Source organism: Balaenoptera physalus (assembly GCF_965194825.1).
Source record: "Balaenoptera physalus genome assembly, chromosome: 1".
Lineage (NCBI taxonomy): Eukaryota > Metazoa > Chordata > Mammalia > Artiodactyla > Balaenopteridae > Balaenoptera > Balaenoptera physalus.
In genome coordinates, this window is record NC_138882.1 from 3,467,878 (window position 1) to 3,488,446 (window position 20,569).

The 20,569-nt window shown below is 42.7% G+C and overlaps 1 protein-coding gene across 6 annotated transcripts in view; it reads right to left on the bottom strand.

Moving 5' to 3' along the window:
- The window catches only part of NR5A2 (nuclear receptor subfamily 5 group A member 2), a 139,243-nt gene that overhangs the window by 37,576 nt on the left and 81,098 nt on the right, over positions 1-20,569 (bottom strand). For 5 of the 6 annotated variants that reach the window (XM_082425686.1, XM_082425687.1, XM_082425688.1 and 2 more), the window contains exons 5-6: positions 17,141-17,260; positions 11,837-11,984 (exon numbers count right to left, since the gene is read on the bottom strand). In XM_082425686.1, the coding sequence (XP_082281812.1) occupies positions 11,837-11,984; positions 17,141-17,260 (268 nt within the window). Of the gene's footprint in view, positions 1-9,782; positions 10,033-11,836; positions 11,985-17,140; positions 17,261-20,569 lie in introns of those variants that run through there. The other variant, XM_082425690.1, reaches the window with a different exon arrangement.

A 20,569-nucleotide genomic window follows, 5' to 3' on the forward strand; every position in this document is an offset into this window, starting at 1 on the left:
ATTGTGGGATGTATGGTAGATGAACTAAAAGGAAGTGGCTTCAGCTTGCTTCCTCTGACAGATTTCAAAATATCAAAGGTGATAATGGCGCCTTGGGTTAGTAGATCCAAGATTTCAAACTATGTCTTGGTGTTGAATTAACAGAGTAGTTTCCGCTGTCACAGGGAAGATCGTTTTCATATAATCTGTACACCAGAGATTGTATTCGGGGAAGAGGAATTTCCCAATAAGGGGCCTTCACTTATATGACTTTTGCTGAATGTAAATAGAGAGGCTTTGGATAATAATTATTGGTACCATGGGCCAGGTGCTGTGCTAAGTTCATAATAATGACTGCATTTAACCCTCACAATAGTGCTTTTAGGGAGAACGTTACTATTTCGATTTTACCTTTACCGATGGGGAAACAGGAGAGCTAAGGTGCCTAGACATCTAGATTCAAGCCTGCAGCCTTTCCCACCTTGGTAGTAATAAGCTGGTTATGACCACCTCCCCCTTCCCCTCTTCCAACGTCAGGACCCAAATCCTAAGACTTCCTTTCCAGTGGGTGTAGACGGGTAACAACAGGTCTGGAATTAGAAAACCTGGCTGGGGTCATAGGCTCTCAGACTCCGAGCTGTGTGGCCTTGGGCACGACAGCCACAGTCTCTGAACCTAGCCACGTTCTAAAATGACTCTAACTTGTTATGTTATATGTAAAGAGTACTTTCTAAATAAAAAAGTTCTACACGGTAGTAGCAAGCATTGGAGGGAAGGGGGCGGGGGAGTTGTTTAATGCGGCGGTCCCCATCCTTTTTGGCACCAGGGACGGGTTTCGTGGAAGACAATTTTTCCACGGATGGGGCGGGGTGGGTAGTTGGTGGTTCAGGCGGTAATGTGAGCGATGGGGAGCGGCTTCACTCGCTCGCCGGCCGCTCACCTCCTGCCGTGCGGCCCGGTTCCTAACAGGTACCGGTCCTCAGCCCGGGGGTTGGGGACCCTTGGTTTAATGGGAACAGAGTTTCAATTTAGGAAATGAAAGATATTCTAGAGATGGATGGTGGTGATGGTTACAAAACAACCTGAAGGTACTTAATGCCGCTGAACCGAGCACTCAAAAATGGTTAAAATGGTAGGTTTCATGTTACGTATATTTTACCACAATTTAAAAAAAAATTTTAAATGAGAAAAAAAAATCTGTACCTTAAAAAACAATCCTGCAGAGATGATAGTAATACTAATATAATCATTATTTTCTCTTAGGACAAAGAGTGGAGAGAAAGGGTTATTTCAGGTGTGCTATCAATGCTTATGTATTACTAAGACAGGACAAAATTATACACACCTTGAATGTGGTCATTCCCCTCTAGGGACTAGGCAGAACTGTCCAATTGGAGGTCAGTGTTGCCACTCTGGTCACACTACTGCCTTTATGGATGGCCCCCCCGACCCCCCCACTGCCCCCGACCCCGGGGCAAAGCTGGGGGAATCAAAGTGTGATGAATGTGCCCGGTGCCTTCTTCCAAAGCCGGGACACCCAGGACCTGGCACGCGCTGCAGGGCCCTCCAGAATGTAATAAAAGGCAACGAGCATTCCTTGCTTTCCTGGGAAATTACTTGTATGCATCACAATGATGACATTTTTAGATTCAGTTAAGAAATTTGGCCAAGAAATATCTTGATCTAATTTTGAAATAACGCAACAGCGGTAATTGTCAGTATTGAAATCCACGTCTGTGCTCTTTTCCTGTGTGTGGAGTCCAAAATGTTCAGTTCAGACCTTGACCCTGTGGGACTATGCACGAGTCACTTGACCTCTGTTCAGCTCAATTTCCTCATCCAGGAGGGAGAAGTGGTTGGACTTGGCCACAGTGCAGGTTCTTTTCAGGGCTCGGGCCAAAGTTTCTGTGAAAAATCCAGGTAGCTCAGGGTGTGGGGTGTGTGGGAGCAGTCCTAGAGGGGACCCCCCAGCCAGCTTCCCAATTCCTCCTGCCTCTGATGGAGGTCAGATTTGTGCCATGGGAGGGTTGAGAAAGGCCTTTTCATTGACAAGATAGGACTGGTGAGACGGGCATGTGTGTGGCATATGCACTGGTTCAGGGGGAGGGAGAAAAAGGAAGGAAGGAAGGAAGGAGGGAAGGAAGGAGGGGAAGGAGGGAAGGAGGGAAGGAAGGACGGAGGGAAGGAAGGAGGAAAGGAAGGAGGGAAGGAGGGAGGGAAGGAAAGAAGGAAGGAGGGAAGGAAGGAAGGAGGGAAGGAAGGAAGGAGGGAAGGAAGGAGGGAAGGAGGGAAGGAAGGAGGGAGGGAAGGAGGAAAGGAAGGAGGAAAGGAAGGAGGGAGGGAAGGAGGGAAGGAAGGAAGATGAGAAGGAAGGAGGGAAGGAGGAAAGGAAGGAAGGAAGGAGGGAAGGAAGGAAGATGGGAGGGAAGGAGGGAAGGAAGGAGGGAAGGAGGGAAGGAGGGAAGGAGGGAAGGAAGGAAGGAAGGAGAGAAGGAAGGAAGCAAGGAGGGAAGCAGGGAAGGAAGGAGGGAAGGAAGGAGGGAAGGAGGGAAGGAAGGAAGGAAGGAGGGAAGGAAGGAGGGAAGGAAGGAGGGAAGGAAGGAGGGAAGGAAGGAGGGAAGGAAGGAGGGGGCCGGGTAGCCATGACAACCGGAGCATCAGGCAGTGCAGCCCTGAGTGTGCCTTTTCTGGAAGGGTGTCCCCAGGGTCCAAAGTGAAGTTCTGTATCATATGGGGGGCTTCCTTCTCTTTGGAAAGACTATGTTGCCAGCTCAGATACCACCCAGTGCAACGGTTTTGCACATAGTAGGCGCTTAGTATGTTTTGTCATTTAATGCTTCAAAGCAATGAAAGGCATTTATCTTTTATATCTGCTCTTGGTTCCGGCTTGAATTGGTCTGTCTTAACCAAATATTACCCAGAACTCAAGACTGGATTTTATCAGTCAACTAGAAAGAAGGCATACGAATGACTCGGCTGTGAGTCACGGATTGGCTCCATTCTAGAATGACCCTGAGGCCTGGGGGGTTCGGAGTTAACTCGTGTGCAGGACATGAACTGACCACCACATTAACCAACTAACCTCTTCTGAGTCAAGACTAGGACAGCCGCTTTATTTTTTAATTTTTTCTTTTGGCCGTGTGGCATGTGGGATCTTAGTTCCCTGACCAGGGATTAAACCCGCGCCCCCTGCATTGGAAGGGCAGAGTCGTAACCACTGGACCATGAGGGAAGTCCCTAAGACAGCCACTTTATTCTGGGATTTTAACAGAGCAGCTGGCAGGACTAAAGCAGGAAAAACATCAGCTAGTACATTCAGCATTCTCATCCCCTTTCCTCGTATGTTATTCCCAGTTTGCTAGGCCAATACAACTCTGAAAAATCATCTCACTAAATAGCAGTAGTTAGCAAAATGACGATATTAGTATGAACAACTGAAAAATGATAAATATCTTTAGGCATAAGCTATTCAGAAATATGCTTAAATAAATGCTACTTGGGCAATTATATTCTTGTGCCAGCAGATAACAAATGATAATCACTTCTTCCATGGCTGTAAATTCGTATTGATTCAGTTCAAACTTAGAACTCCAAAATGAATTATATCTGGTCATTGCTAAACTGCTTTGCTCACTGAAAGAAAAAAAAAAAATCCACACACCTATTACACTGCATTTAATTAAGACAAGCATTAACTTTATGTGCCATTATTTGCTTCTGTGAAATCTCTATGGTGTAAATATTGAACGACGGTATCCCTTGAATGCTAATCGATCCTTTCTGAATTTCAAATGATTACATAAATTTTAGGAAATGCTTATTTGCCAGCATTACCCTCTGCTACATATATATCAGCCAGGCATTGATATGGAGATCAGTGTGGTTATTTGACAAGTGTCTAGTGAGTGTTTTTCTAAATTAGAGTATCATATACGGAAAGGGAAAAACTGAGATTGAATGCTAATTGTAAGAAGAACCCAGGGAGCTCTCTTTTGCTTATCTGTTTCCTGAGGAACAATTTAACCAATGCACTTGGGTGAAGATGTGAGGGGAATGTATACATCACTAGACTTTGCAGGCCAGTTGGTGATGGCGTGTGTGTGTGTGTGCGCACGCGTGTGCACAGGCATGCGCACGTGTGAGGGTTTGCTCCGTGAAGTATATTGAAAGGCTACAATAAAGCAAATATTGTGACCAGCCTCAGGAAGGACAATTACCACATCATGGGAAGATTGGTTTTTGCTGTTTCATCTTTTATGCAGATACTTTGTAAGCAGCGTTTTATGACATGCGGACAGTTGTGCTTGTTTCAGAATTGAATTAATACAGTATTCAGATATACATGGTGATGCACAAATGCAAATGTTTGCTAGCTTTCCAGCCTCAGAAGCTCTTCCAGTGCTTCTGTGAGCTGAGGATGGGAATGGGCCCTCAAACGCGTCCTGGCTCGGCCGTGGGTTTGCTCCACAGCGGTCCATACACTTGGTGCGTCGTTGTCTGATTGACTAAGTGATCAGTTCATTTTGCTCTAGGCACTGCAAACAGTGTTTAATCACTGTGATCAAATCTGTCTGTTGGATTTGGAAACCTCTTTCATGAACTGGATTTAATGTTGCAAAAAAGCAAAGGAGCATTCGAGTTTCCCTTTGTTCCTGTTTTCTTAGATTTGTGTCTTCTTCCCCCCACTGCCCCTTCCAACTCAATAGGGGCACACAGTTCTATGGCAAAAAAACCCCTCAGACCCAACAAGTTGCTGGACCTCTGCTGCAGAGGTGGGCAAAAACAGTAGCCTTTTCTGTAACCCCTGGCATTCCCTTCTCCAAAGGCGCTCGTCGCTATTTCCAGGCTAGTCTAGAAGTGCCGGGGCGGGGCGGGGGGCGGGGACGGAGCACGGGGCCTCTGCTGTGTCCACATGTGCGCCCCCCGCCAGGGATGCCCAGCTGGGGGAGGGCGGGGTGTCCGGGCACAGCCGGGGCAGAACAACCTGACCACCCCACAACTCGCCAATCATCAGGGGAGGCTGCAAAAACTGCTTGCTCCCCTTGGGAGGCGGGGACTTACACTGATGCAGCGCTGACCTCCTGACTGGGACTGGCAAACGGAATGCAGTTTAGCCGAGAGAGGTTACGTATGCCCTCCTCTGCCATCCTCCTCAGGGCTGCAAACACCCGGGCGGACGGGAGGAAGCGGGTGTGCACGGTGAAGTCTTCTCTTACTATAGGAGAGCACGTGCCATCTGTGCTGGTAGCTTCAAGGTGGTCTTTGTCATCCAGCAGCAAAAGAAACGAGTCCTCCCTTAAGGGGGCCAGGATTGAACTGCTGTGGTCTCCAGGCCGGTAACACGGGAGCCTTTTGTGTGCGTACTTAAGGACGGAATGTCTGCTATTCCTGCAAGTCCTGTGGCCTCTGGTTAATGAGATGTGAGGGCAATAGCTGCTCTGCAATTCCTGGCCCGTTATAAAGCGTTCATGTTTCAACTGAAATCTGCAGATATAAATAATCTGGTCCTGACAGCGATGGGAGTTCCCTTCTGTGACAGAAGTTCCAAGCTCTGCACAGAGGCCCTGACTACACGTGGGTCACCTCCCTACTGGCATTTTGCTTTGCCTTCTTCTCTGCGGGGAGCTATTACAGGGCGTCTTGGCCACGTTCTGACCTTGAAAGCCAGGAGGAGAAAGGACATATGTAGGAAAAGAAAACAAAGATAGATCTTTATGTAAAGCCCCAAGCCGAAGAATTACTGGACAAAATTCAAACCAGAAAAAAATATCTATCCTATCAAAAACTAAGCCCTTTGGAAAACCAATGACTGAAAATACATTTCCTTAACCCCAAAGACTATGAACTCACCATCCATATTCTCCAGGTAGAAAACACGGTGCACTTTTATTTACTATTAACAATGTCAACAGCATATTGCAAGAGTCAGGGTGGACCCTTTAGCAAAGCAGAAAGTTGTACCTGAAGATAGAACTTACTAATTCTTCCCCTCCCCACCAAGGAGCTTCATGCCCTGAACCTCCCAGACACCTATGGCTCCACTTTTTCTATTTTAGGGTTTCTAATGCCAAAGCCCACCAAAGGGGAAGCGGAGAATGACCGTCAAGTTACTTTGGCTTATTTTCTCCTTTGAACATCAGAGTTCAAATAGATAGAAAGTAGACATACAAGTAATGAAAGCTTATGATCATGCAGCTTTCCTAATGCATAGTGAATGGTCCAAAGAAAATGACAAACCTAAGAGGCAACAACAAAACCACAAGGAGGGATTCTCCGAGAGGGAGGTACCAAGGCTTTAAGGCCAATGCTTTCAACAAGCTTGATGAAATCCTGAACCCAGAGTTCACACAGACATACAGACACACACATGCAAACAACTCACATTTAGAAACCAAGGGAAGTAAAAAGCTTCACAATTATTTAGTATATTCAGTAAAAACTGGAGATTCATGTAAAGCAGTTCCCTGCTTTTACCCAGGAGAGGCTGGTTTTCTTTTCGGTCCATAGTCCTCAGATGATGGTCCCAATTCCCTACATCATTCTGTCTGTATAGATGGTGCCTTAGGATGTAGGGAGCATTTTAAAAATATTGATTGATGAGCTCATATGTCCCTGAAGAGAACAGTGTACTGTAGCAGAGAAAACATGGACTGGAATTTGGGGTCGTTAGTTCCAGACCTGGCTCTGAGCCTAAAATGTTGGGGGTAAATCACCTAATTTTTTAAATTTCAAATGCAAAATGGAAGGGAGATAGTAAATGATTTACCCTCTTGAAGTATTTTATTATTAACACTACAGAAGAGAAGCCTTCCTGCTCCCTCCTTCTGTAGCTCACTTTGATATCTGACCTGCTTAGTGTCACAATTCCAACAGAATCTAAATACTGATCATTGGTCCTTAATTCCATTAATTATTTTATTCCCAAAGGAGAAGATTCTGTTTAGTCTCTACTTTCCTTATAAGAATTCCCTTCACAATGTGAAGACATATCCTTATTTTCTAAAATTAAAAGATGTCGAATTATCTAATACGTATTATAGGATATATTTTCTAGTCTCCCTTTCTTCAAATTTTGTGCATTTTTTTTAAACTAGTTTTTCCAGTTCCCATTACTTTTTTTTTTTTAACCTAGAAGTTGGAAGGAAAGGCTTTCTTTCACTTATGAATGCAATAAATATTTCTTAAAAACCTACTATGTGTCAGAGAGTAGGCCAGGAGCAGAATGCAAACTGGTAATAGAAATAATGTAATTTTGCAACATGGATGGACCTAGAGATTATCCTACTAAGTGAAGTAAGTCAGACAGAGAAAGACAAATATCATATGATATCACTTATATGTAGAATCTAAAAAAAAATGATACAAATGAACTTACTTAAAAAACAGAAGTAGACTCACGGACAGAGAAAACAAACTTATGGTTACCAAAGGAGAAAAGGGTGGGGAGGGATAAATTAGGAGTTTGGGATTAACATATATGCACTACTATATATAAAATAGGTAACCAAGAAGGACCTACTGTATAGCACAGAGAACTATACTCAATATCTTGTAATAACCTATAATGGACAAAAATCTAAAAAAGAATACATACACACACACACATAAAACTGAATCACTTTGCTGTATACCTGAAACACTGTCAACCAACTATACTTCAATAAAAAAAAAAAAAGAAAACAGCTGTTAGAGAGTTCTTTGGAAAAACTAGTCTCCGAAACTAACCTGCACTTGGATAGGACTTTGCAGCTTAACCACTTCCTATTACAGATCACAAGCTACTTTGGTAAAGGTTTTGCCTTGAGTTTAAAACTGAGTAAGTCTAACTGAATCACACTGCTATACACTTGAAACTAACACAACACTGTAAATCAACTAACTATATTCCAATATAAAATAAACATTAAGTAAACTATCTGCTTAAAAAAAAACTAAGTGTAAGTCTATTGATGCATCTATTTTATCAGCAACATTTCCTAAGTCCCTCCGGTGTACTGAGCAATGTGCTAGAAATCTGGGATGTAGAGAAACATAAAGGACAATTTCTAACCCCAATCTGCTTTTTACGCTGGGGAAATCCTCTCAAAGAGAATAAACAATCTCTTTAACTCAGCTGAGTATGAAAAAATGCCTTCAGAAATATTGGCTGACCAGAGAAGAGAATAACTCACAACCAGTCAAGGGCACTCATCAGGGGAAACAGGATGCAACATGCCTCTACTTTCTCCTGCCACCTGGGATCGAACAAGAGTCCAGCAGCGTCTAGCCACGGAGCCTCAAGGCTGAGAAAATCCCAAGCCAGAGTAACCTCTTAGCTGGCACATTCTGGTCACTTGCTGCTCTGAGCACTTAGGCCACATGTGTATTCCTGATGGGCTCGACCATGTAATGACATTATTCAGGAAGCTGCAGTTAAAGACCAGGTGATTGCTTCTCAGCTCTGCGTTTGTTTTCAGGAGATACAGTTAATGGGAATTCTACTGGTCTCTGGAATGCATGCGATAATGATGGTATTTGGGAATCATGATCCCACACACCTCTTCCTCTATGAGATTTATTTCTGCCCTGGTGGGTGACAGCAAATTTCATCAGTCACTTTGACTCCTCTTTAAAAGGTGGGAGTACAAACCAATAAATAGACAAAAATTTTATTTTGGCCTCTCTTGGGTCGTCAGTATTAACTGGCCAACTTAGAATTATCTCCATGGATGCAAATTATCTCACAGTTAGGTGAGAAAAAGGGTCAGGGGGAGGGGGGAGTAATAGGATTTTAAGAAAACATTCCAACCAGCAAAGACTGCGCCTCCAGAGTCTGTTACATCACACACAGAGAAATATCCTGGGAGATGGCATTTTTTACTTTTATTCCTTTTTTTTCAACCAGCTTACCCAACTGATGTCTGCTCACGGATACTATTTGAGGAGGAAAAACATCAGGCAGCAGAGTGGAAGAATTTTGGTCAACTGTACTTTTTACTTTAGTCCTGTCATTAGCTTTTCATGAAATCAGGACCCAGCTTCAGTGAAGGATGACTTTTGGAAGGAAGGTGGTTGGACCTCAACTAATCAGCCGCCGTTCCTATAGAGTTTCCTATTCTGGTTGAAGCACCCAGGACCTGAGACGCATCCCAGGTGTTTCCTCCGAACCCCATCGCATCCCATGGTCTGCACCCTGTAACATGTCCACACCCCATCTCACTCCTGTCTCCAAGGGCGTTAAAGCCACTCGGAACACAGTTTCTAGTCCCTTTTTCACACGACTACCAGGAAGGCAAATCAACTTCAGTGACGCACCTCATCCCCCTTTAAAGAATCCTGCCGTCCGTCTAGATTGTTTGCAGGATGAAGAATCCGTGGTACCCAGTTTTGGTCGCAGCTATATCCCGATGGCTGCTCACAGGAAGTGCTCAGTAACTGCGGAATGTCTCTCACCTGCCTCTCCAGCACGTCCGCTGCTTCCCTCAAGCCACACTGGTCTCCCAAGAGTCCGGACCTTGAATCCATCTTGCCCTCTAGCCTCCGTGCTTTTGCCCCAGGCATCCATGAGGCTTAGGAGACTGTACCTGCGTGGGCTCACACCTACTCTCTCACCACGTCCATCAGGAAACCCTGCTTCATCTTTCACCAAGAGCACACGGTCTCTCTCTACACGGCCCCTGGCCTTGGATCAGTCCACAGAAGCCTCGTGTTCCTCCAGGATCCCAGAGGCTCAAGGCTGGGCTGGGATCAGAACACAGCAGGTTTCAGACTCGGGGGCACAGGCTCGGCTTTCGAGGGAGGCCCTGGTATGATTTCACTCCCATCACAGGTAAAACAGGCTTTTGGAGGCTGGCCTGGGTACCCAAAGGTTAATTATCCACATCCCTCAATGAAGTTGTCCCCCAAAGATTGATTATTCATCGTTTCTATGGGGGGAGAAAAGCTTTCCATTCACAAATTGGAAACTACCTGAACTTTACTGCCAGTTACTTTATTCTTGCTTCTTTAAAAATAAACTCTTGGCCAAACTTGATTTACCTCTGATCGATCGGAAAGCCACGCTGTCCTTTCCTCCTTAAACAACAAACAGACATAGTTTTAAGGGACATTCAACTAGGTATTCCCTGGTGCCCAGGACCCTGAAACAGTTAACACCCTTATTAAACCAGAGAGTTCTGTGTGGTTGAGGGTCTGGTAAACACACGACCCAACTAACTGTTCAGGAAGATGATCTGTGAGGTTCAAGTGCTGACAGCACTTCGGGAACACCCGAACCCCACCCTGACCACCCATCCATAATGTTTGGCAGAGATATAATAATTCGGAAAAATGATGAAGGAACGATAAAAGGGGTGAAAACTAAACATGGCTGATGGTTAATCTCTACATCTTCCAATGTCATGCAGTTCTTCAACTAATTTAAAATACCACTGAAGTGAGATGAATCTCTTTAAATATTTTATCACCAAGATGCTATAAGATTTCTTACACACACATTACCACATTTTTCATTTAATTACTGATCAAACGTACGAGTTGAAAAGATGAAGATCTTGCCATAAACCAGAATAATTTGTGAGATGACAGCAAGCAGGCCTATGCTATCTTCCTCTTGATTTAAAAAAAAACTGTTCTTGACTAAAACACGTAGACTTAGTTAAATAGAACTTTCCTATTTCTTGTGGTTAATACAGAAACCATACAGGACCCAGTGCTGGCATGGTAAACCTTTGAACACTACATCTATGAAATTCTGTTGTCTTTTTAAATTTTCAGTAACATTTCTTTTTGCTATATTTATCACATTTTCCAAAATATGAAAATGTTCCTTTTCTTTTAAATGTTGACTACATGTGAAAAATTAACTCTGGTTCTATTACTTCAAACTATCCCTTTATTAGCAACAGTTGTGCAGTGCTGTCAAGAAGCATTTTAAAATGAAAGTACCAAATTTGGAGTGTAGACACATCTGTTTTACTTTGCAGTATGTTTTATTGTTTTATTTCTAAGGATATGAATTCACAACTATCTTATAACTGAAGACTAAAGAAAAAACATATGTTGGTAAATCTGATTTCTGCATTTTTTTCATTCAAGGGAAGTTGCCTCCCTCAGCTGTCTGCCAATAAGTAATAAATGGACTTGGCAAAAAGTTTATTTAAGTTGGCTTTATTAAGCCAACAAAATACTGAAATCAAGTACGGGACAGGCAGAAAAATCTGTTCCTTTGAAGTCAATAAAAATCCATCTCCTTAATCCTTTTTTTATTCCAAGCAGTGGTGATTTTTCTCAACTGACTCACTGGGAGCCTTGATTTAGCTAATCTGTCTTGCTTAGTTATCTTTCTTCTCCAAAGCTTTCCTAAAGAAGCATCCTTTCCCCTTGACAACCGTCATCTTTTATGCTTGCATAGTGGTGCATCTGGTTATAAACATTCTCTAGTTAATCCTGATAGAGATTTAGGAAACAGGTTTTTAATTACCATCCATATTTTACAAGAACAAAAACAGCAGTAGCTTGCAAGCTGAAACAAAAGGTGCAGAGAAACGACCAACAGCAGAAAGGTGGCCAAAACGTGACACCACGCGTCTTTCCTAACCCTGTGTCACGGCTGTCTATCAGCGTCACCCACTCATTACAGCCATCAGGGAAGAACACTCAGGACTCCAGTCATAACTCCTTCCCCATACGCCAAACCACCCACAACAGGGCTATGACTCAGCCAGGAACACACACAGGAAAACATAATCGAGCTGGAAGATTTCACGATTAGAAAAGAAGGTCATTATTATCCTGGAAGACCAAAAACATGGATGGACCTCAAGACACTTAAAGGTCAGTATCATTTAGTCATTTTTATGAGAAAAGGATTCCTTACCTAAACTAAAGAGCACCAAGAATTTCAGACACACGAACTCTCGTTGGTCAAACTGTAGAGAACGAAGCTTTGCCACCAGCTCCTGTGCGTGACTCATGAGGTTGTTGAGTGTGGCCCCTGCTTGTGAGGCTATGATGGTATAGTCCACCTGCAACACAGGATCAGTTTAGGGGGTTTTCAGAACCGGAAATTCTATATTTATTTACTATTTACGTTAAAATTTATATATGTATATACACATATATTAAAAATATGTATACATATATATTTCCCTTGAGACTTTTAAGCACTGTGGGTAAAAAATCAGGTTGCAGTATACATTCATAACACAGGGGACTTTCCCCATGAAAACAGTTTGAGACACATTCTATTATTATAAACTGTATCATAATCATCCTAACCAATCTTATCATTTTGATAAGCCTTGTAGGAAGCAGGTCTTGACTGCCTCAATTGTACATGTAGATACCTTTATCTTTTTTCCTACTGTGAAGTGAGATTATCACCTAAGATGAAAATTGTTAGCTCATGAATAAGTTTAAAGAAAAATATACTGTCCATAAAAAGTGAATCCAGGGTGGCATTCTATATGCACATGAAGTTAATTAATGAGGCAAGTGAAGGCAGAGATATGTTTCTAAATTTTATTAAGAGACTTCATTTTAAAGTAATCATTGCTCAAGATTGCATGCTTATGGATGATGAAAGAATCACATTTAGATTATTCTTTGGTTTGCTGCTTCCTCAAAAGCTACAAAGACTAGCTACTTTCCTATGATTGTCAATACATTTCTCTCTAATGACAGCAGTGATCTTATTTATGAGAAGAATAATTTCTTGATTCAGAAAACAAAAAAGGTTTATTTCCTTCTTCATTGAAAAAAAAAAAAAAAAGGTGCTGCAATGCATCCATCTCAGATTATTCACGGGGACACCAAAAGTTCAATTTATAATAATAAGTTACGATGTAGGGGTGGTTATCAATGGCAGAACTGGCTTTGCGGCTGCAATTACAGCATAATGGGAAAGCCCAGTTGGTACTTGACGCTCCCATCCTTTTTTTTTTTTTTTTTACTGGCAAGCTCTCAGGCAACCAGATACTCTTTTAGGTGCATTTAATATTTGCAGCAGCAGCAAATTTGTCTGGGAGGCAAGCCCTCATCTGCCACTCACCCGGAGCAGACTGTATTAAATTTTTATATTTATTGACATTTCATTACCATAATTGACTGCACTTGCTTCTCTAGGAGAAGGCACAGGGCTGCCTTCTAAGCAGGAGAATGAGTCCCTTGAGGAGAATTTGCAATTAAAAACAAGGCAGGATGGATTTTTTTTTTTTTATTGTGTAAATATGATGAGTTGAATTTTCAGCTTTAACTTGAGAATACTGGGTGTACAGAAACCTTTTTTTGAGAGTGAGAAAAATTATGAGTCAGTGGAAAGACGGCCCCCCCAAAGGTGTCAATCAGTTTATAGAGGGTCAACTGCGCGTGAAAAAGCCCCAGTCTGTACGTGTCCTGGGGAGGCCCCCGCATCACCACTGCATTGTCCCACTTGCCTGGTCCAGGTGCCCACATCTCCCCACTAAGTTCAAACATCAACTGTCCTAAGCACGCCTGTGGTTTCTGTTGCAGATTGTGTGAGAGGAAGGGCCAGCACACAGGCAGCCTGAACCCTGAGCCGGAAGCAGAGAGGACAAGTGGATGGATGTCACGGACCACGTGAGGGTCACCTGCCTGGCACACCCAGGGATGTCCCAACCATCACTGTACCAGTCCTCTTACAGGAGAACTTTCTACTCCAAGGATGTTCTTCTTACTTAACAGGAGCGGCTGAGCTCTGAGTCCCTTAGAAACTGTACATGGTCTAACTACTCCACATAATAGTAATATAAATCCTATAGGGACAACTGGGGTAGAATTGGGAATGGCAGCCAGGGCCAGAGGTAGAGGAAACCTGGGACAAGACAGGAGAGGGTGTGGGCCAGTGCAGCCACTGATGAAGCAAGAGCCTTGGGTAGTCACAAGAAGCTCCATCTTTCGTGCCCCCATCTCTCAGTGAGGCACTTCAGCTGGATAATACTAAGGTGCCACCCACTTCCACTGTTATCAAGAAATGAGAGTAGTTGGGACAACACCGCCAACTTAAGCTTGGAATCAATTGCTGAAAGCATCGTTGGTGTAGCTCAGAATGTACATAACACTTTTTTTTTTTTATTTGACTGCAGCGTGTGGCATGCGGGATCTCAGTTCCCTGACCAGGGATCGAACCTGCGCCCCCTGCAGTGGAAGCGTGGAGTCCTAACCACTGGACCGCCAGGGAAGTCCAGGTACAGAACACATTTTAATAAAAATCACTAGTGGATCCCTAAACCAGGAAGGTGTACTACTAAAATAAGCCAGAATTATGTTGGTATTAATTGATTTTTCATTATTAAGATGGGGTTAATTCAATTTTGCTATGTCTGTGGTTCTAACAGGTAGGCAGTAAGTTCAAATACTAGAACTTCACAGTTGCAAATGTAGTACATTGTAACTGAAAGGACTCTAAATAATTAATTTTTTTAAAAATATGGATAAAAATTTGCTATGTGTGTAACTTGAACAGGTATGAAATAAGTTCAACTATTAGAACTTCATACTTGGAAAATAACATGCTCTAATGGAAAGGGACTGAAATGGTTTCACAGGATTCTGTACTTAGAAGGACTTCAGGAAATCAATTGTCACACCAACAACTTTATCGCTATACATTTATTTACATGCTAATTTGAAAGCCCAAACATGCTTATGAAATGGGGGCTCAGATAACATTTCTTTCAAGGATAATTTATCAAATTGCATGGCTCTGAAGGAGGGGCTGTGATTTATTCCTGAAACAGAGCCCAGGTCGGCAACTTCCTGACATTTTATTACAAACATAATTATATTTTCATTGTTGAATGCGGAGTTTGCCCTCATTTCAGGAGCAGCTGGCCTTGTCTTTTATGTACTTAGTAAAATTAATTTATCGCTCTCTTACATGGACTCTGTGTGCCATTAAATTCAACAGAGATATTGAAGAAATACTATAAGCGGATATCCCCTTTGGATAAATCTCACTCACCATGAAGGTAGCAACAGTTGTAGCTAAATTGCTTTTAGTTCTAATAGCTGAAATTTTTGATGACTTGTACGTTGTAAGATGCCTGTCTTTTTAATACAATACGCAATAATAGAAGGTAATGAATGAGGTGCCAGTAGTCCTTTCCCTTAGGAAAATGTTACAGCGGCTGTTAATTAGCTACAATATGCAAATACGGAAAGTGGTGCCACATCAAAATCCTCTACTGTTGTTTTATATATACACATACAGCCGTATGTTTTGTGTGCGTGTATTTTTAAAATACTGGATACAAACGAATTTTTGTCATAGTGATAAGATGCTAAATATTTGGAATTGATTTGGCAGTGCTTAACGTTACTGATAATCATTATTTCCTTTTGGCTTAACAAGGTTATTTAATGTACACTTATAGAAGCCAGACGAAAAGACAGAATTAAAATAGTTAACTTTAGGGTTAAGTAAGAAGTCCCGTTGTGCTGGCAAAACGCAAAGTCGCAATAATTGATACTAAAGACCAGAAATGCCATCTACTCCTTGACTGTTCTTGGTTTGGAAAATCAGAGAAAGAAATGCACTTTCTCTACTTTTTACATGGTAATTACCTTTACCTGGGGGCAGCACTTAAGGCAAAATGAAACGTGAAATAAGGAGCATTTCTAAAGAGCGGGAATGGAAGTGCTCTGAGAAAGCATGGCACAAACCCATTTGATTTCTGGAACTCAGAAGGATGAAATCAAATTAATTTGTGGGCTGAGTCTTGTTCTTCTAATGCAGCTCCCAGTCGGGTTTGGGAGGGAGGGGGTTGGGAATCAGACCCGTGATTCAACTCTGAAAATGGGTACACTTCTCCCAAAGACCTGAGCCACCGGATGAAAAGGCTCAACAAAAATTCACAAGATCGGGAAGTCAAGCCCACTGAGGCTTGATTCTAGAAAGCCTTTCTCATGAATAGTGCGGAAAGCAGAGATCAGACTAATCCAATCCGCAAAAACTCTGAAAGAATGCTTTCCTTTAATTTGCTTGGGAACATGTGATTTATTTATAATTCAGCAAAAGATGTGGAGACAGCCTCAAATATGCGCTGCTGGGGTTTCACAGCACATAAACATTTATGGCCGATGTAAAAGATCACAGTGCCTGAGTCCCCGAGTCCTGAAGCACCGTTCAACACATGCCTGGAACAGCCCAATGGAGTAAACAGATCTCTGCATTCCTTGCATCCATTTTAATAACACACCAGTTATAAAACGGAGGCTAAGAGATGGGAGGGACAGGCCAAAATCCTGTAAAGTTGGAGTTAGGCCCATTAAGTAGACTTTCTCTTCCCACAGGTGTCCAGAAGGCCAAGCGTCTCTCTTCCTTCAAACCTTTGCTCAAATGTCACCTTCTCAATAAGGATCAACCAACCAGTGCTATTAACACTGCAACCCAAGGGTCACTCAGCAACACAACCACGGATGTACGTTGATTCTCCTTTACACAACAGTTCCTTTTTTAGAAAAAAATTCAATAGCACTTTGACCTCTAACAATTATTAGGATTATTGATTATTGTCAGTTTCTCCTGCGACAGTGTTAAGCTCCATGATGGCTGGACCCTGCAGGATGCTCAGTAAATATTTGTTGACCGAACAAATATCTATTCAGAAAGGAGCAGGACCTCACCGTAATTTCCTCTTTCCACCTTCCTTTTCAATAATGACTGGTTCTTACTAACACTATCACTCCCTTCCCTTCTCACTTGCTTGCCATTAGGCCAAATATTTAGATGATTGATATATGATATTTGAATCGGTCTCTTCCACCAACATGATTCCAAAATAGTGAGGATTCCACCATTTCTAGGGTTTTTTTTTAAAAAGGCAGACAAACAAGTGTGGTAGATTCATGCAGACGCTTGAGGAAAAAACCCTAGGTACTAACCATTAATTTTGACTGAGCAATTGTTTTGACCCTTCAAAGCACAACTTTCAATCCCAGAAGCCTGGAAGCGGCAGGCTGTTTGTGATCACGCCGGCTTTTACAAGTTTCACTGTAATCATCCAAGCAGGAACGAAGCACACCAAGTCAGCTTTTCTAAATTACTTGCAGCCAATGTCCCTTTCAAAGCACAAAAGTGCTCCTGACCTAGTTAAATTCCTGCCATCTTGAACGTGCTTAATGAAAAGACACTTTTTTTTTTTTTGGTGTCTACACTCACCTGTTGCCCAGTAACCAGAAAGATGGATCCTTCCTTTCCGTGAACCACTTGTCGGTAAATGTGGTCGAGAATTAAGAGCTCACTCCAGCAGTTCTGAAGCAGCTTCATTTGGTCGTCAACCTGTAAAAGAAATAGAAAAAAATGACACTGTAACTCAGTACTTTTTTTTTTTTTTTTTTTTGCATGATTTTTTACCTGAGAACCCACTATAAGCAAGGAAGGACCACCAAAGGTCACCGAAGCACAGATGCTCAGAATTTCCATCCTTCCTCCTGAAAATCATCCTTTTCATTTGGACAAATACTTTTTAGGCCACATATAAATACTTAAACTAAATATTTATAATCAACGAGCTGCTAGGAAAAGGTACTCTATTAGATGGGTCTATCGTTAGATCTATTAGCATTTGCTTGTGGGAGGTACAGGCGCCTCAAGACTGTCCTCAGTGGACCCCATTAGAATGACCCCAAATAGCCCAGGCTTGTGTAGAGGTTAATACATTGAGCCCAAGCTGAAATAGGATATGGATATTAGCAAGCCACCAAACTGTGAGGATTTATATGAGAGGCGATCAGCAGTACAGCCCAAATGACTTTTTTTTTTTTTTAATTTTTTTTTTAAATTAATTAATTAATTTGTTTTTTATTTTATGGCTGTGTTGGGTCTTCGTTTCTGCGCGAGGGCTTTCTCCAGCTGCGACAAGCGGGGGCCACTCTTCATCACGGTGCGCGGGCCTCCCACTATCGCGGCCTCTCTTGTTGCGGAGCACAGGCTCCAGACGCGCAGTCTCAGTAATTGTGGCTCACGGGCCCAGTTGATCCACGGCACGTGGGATCCCCCCAGACCAGGGCTCGAACCCGCGTCGCCCGCACCGGCAGGCAGACTCCCAACCACTGCGCCACCAGGGAAGCCCCCCAAGTGACTTTTGAATTTAGAAGCACACGGCCGTTGTTTGTCATCCGTGTTCACCCAAAGTCCAAATTGTGCTAGACTTTGACTAGAACAATCACCAAGCTTGGTCTTGATGTTCACCTGCACTTGCTTTATGATTTGGACAATTTTCCCACAAACCCCCTACACTTCAGTTTCCACATCTGAAAAATGGGCCGAGTACAGTACCCCCCTCACAGGATGGCAGTGGCGAGTAAAATGAAGAGGGCTGCGTCATGGTGAGTATTTTATCCACATGGTGTCGCCCCCCCCCCCCAGGGGACTGCATTCTTTAATGACAGTAACATACCTATTTCAGGTACAGGCCACATATCCACGGTCAAACGTGGAGGGCATATTGATCCATTTCCATGCCTATTTGTGACAGTTTCTTTTCATTTTGTAATACGTACCAGCCAAAGATCTTGGTGTGCCCCAATACGTCATGCATTTATACCAACAACACCTGACATTTAGATGTCATGTAACAGTTTTGAAGAGTTTTGCATATTGTTTTAGATTTAATTCAGAGAACCCGCCCGTGGAGTTAGCAGAACCGGCATCACTTTCTTCAATTTACATATGAGAAAATATGGTCTCAGAGACCTATTAACTGGTACACCTAGAGGATTCTCTTTCTCTCTCTCAAGCTCTAGGATGTCTCCAAATTACATGGAGAGGTACCAGACTCACAGACCTAAGAAACAAATTTATGGTTACCAAAAGGGAACCAGAGGGTTGTGGGGATAAATTAGGAGTATGGGACTAACAAATATACACTAAATAAAATAGATAGGCAACAAGGATTTACTGTAATAACACAGGGAACAATCAATATTCAGTATCTTGTAATAACCTATCATGGAAAATAATCTGAAAAAAATATATATATATAACTGAATTACTTTGCTGTACACCTGAAACTAACACAATATTGTAAATCAACTATACCCATTTTTGGGCTTCCCTGGTGGCGCAGTGGTTGAGAGTCTGCCTGCTAATGCAGAGGACACGGGTTCGAGCCCTGGTCTGGGAAGATCCCACATGCCGTGGAGCGACTGGGCCCGTGAGCCACAACTACTGAGCCTGCGCGTCTGGAGCCTGTGCTCCGCAACAAGAGAGGCCGCGATAATGAGAGGTCCGCGCACCGCGATGAAGAGTGGCCCCCACTTGCCGCAACTAGAGAAAGCCCTCGCACAGAAACGAAGACCCAACACAGCCATAAATAATAAATAAATAAATAAATAAAAATTAAAAAAAAAAAAGACCTGCATTTGCCATCTTTCAAAAAAAAAAAAAACTATACCCATTTTTTTACAAAAAAGAAAAAGAGGTGTTAGAATTTTCTAAACTGAATTAATTTAACTCACTTACAACAAATTCATCTTTAAGCAGATATTTAATGAGATTCTGGACGGCTGGGTGATTCTTAGGAAGTTTCCGCTCACATATTACCAGTGATGGGAGCTTAGGGCTGACTATTTCCATAAGTCTAGAAAACAAGACAGTACTAAACTTAGACTAAAGCAAGCATTCGAGGTCCAACTGTGCACTTCCCAGCTCTGAGAGCTCGGCCAAGCCATTTAGTTCTCTAAGCCTTATCTTCTCGCCTAAAAATACAAGAGAGAGTTTTTGTCTTGAGGATGGAATGAATAAAGAGTGAAACAATACACGAATGAAGAAACAATGCCAAACACAAGGCTCCCAGTTGGAAGACCATATTGATCCTGTTGAGAAGGAAAAGGGTAACTGCAGAGATTGAAGCTACAGTCAGTCTCTGTGATCAGGAAAAGGCATCCCCAAACATCTCCGTCAGAAATGATCTGTTCTGACCAAAAGAATTTCATTCATTAAGTAAATAGATGTTAAGAGCCATTTATTTGTTGAGTCTAAGTGCCGGGTCTGGGGTATAATGGTGAACAAGGTAGAAGCAGTCCCTACCTTGTGGAAATTACCCTCCTAGGGGAGAACGCTCACCAACACGGGTGAGTGGGTGGGTGACAGAGGGAGCTCATTCTTCTTCAGAGGAAAATCTCCAGTGTTGTGTGTACACGTCGGGCTGTGGGCAGCAGCTGGAGACCCACCTTGCTGCTCTCTGCACACAGCTCACACTAGGAGCTGCAACCAAACGTCCTAACAAACGTCCTGGGTGTCCTCATGCCCAGAAGTTTTCAGGGACCATCCCTCTCAGATGCTCGGGGCAACTTCAGAACCAAATGCACTTGGTTCTACTGGGTTTACTACACTTCATTCCAGCTCATACCCTATCAGCATCTTATTTCAAATTTATCAGTCCACGGTGGCAATTCAGTTCCCCTGCACATTTTCTTCTGTGATGTGAAGCTTTAGTTATTTAATTAGCACTCTTTCCAGGGAAGCTGAAAATACTACACTTTGAGATTGTTTCCCCAGAAACAGTTATCATACCCAAAGGTTGCCAAGAATTGGGGAATAACCTCGAAGCGTGGTTCAAGACATCTGGACGGAATTCCAGCTTAA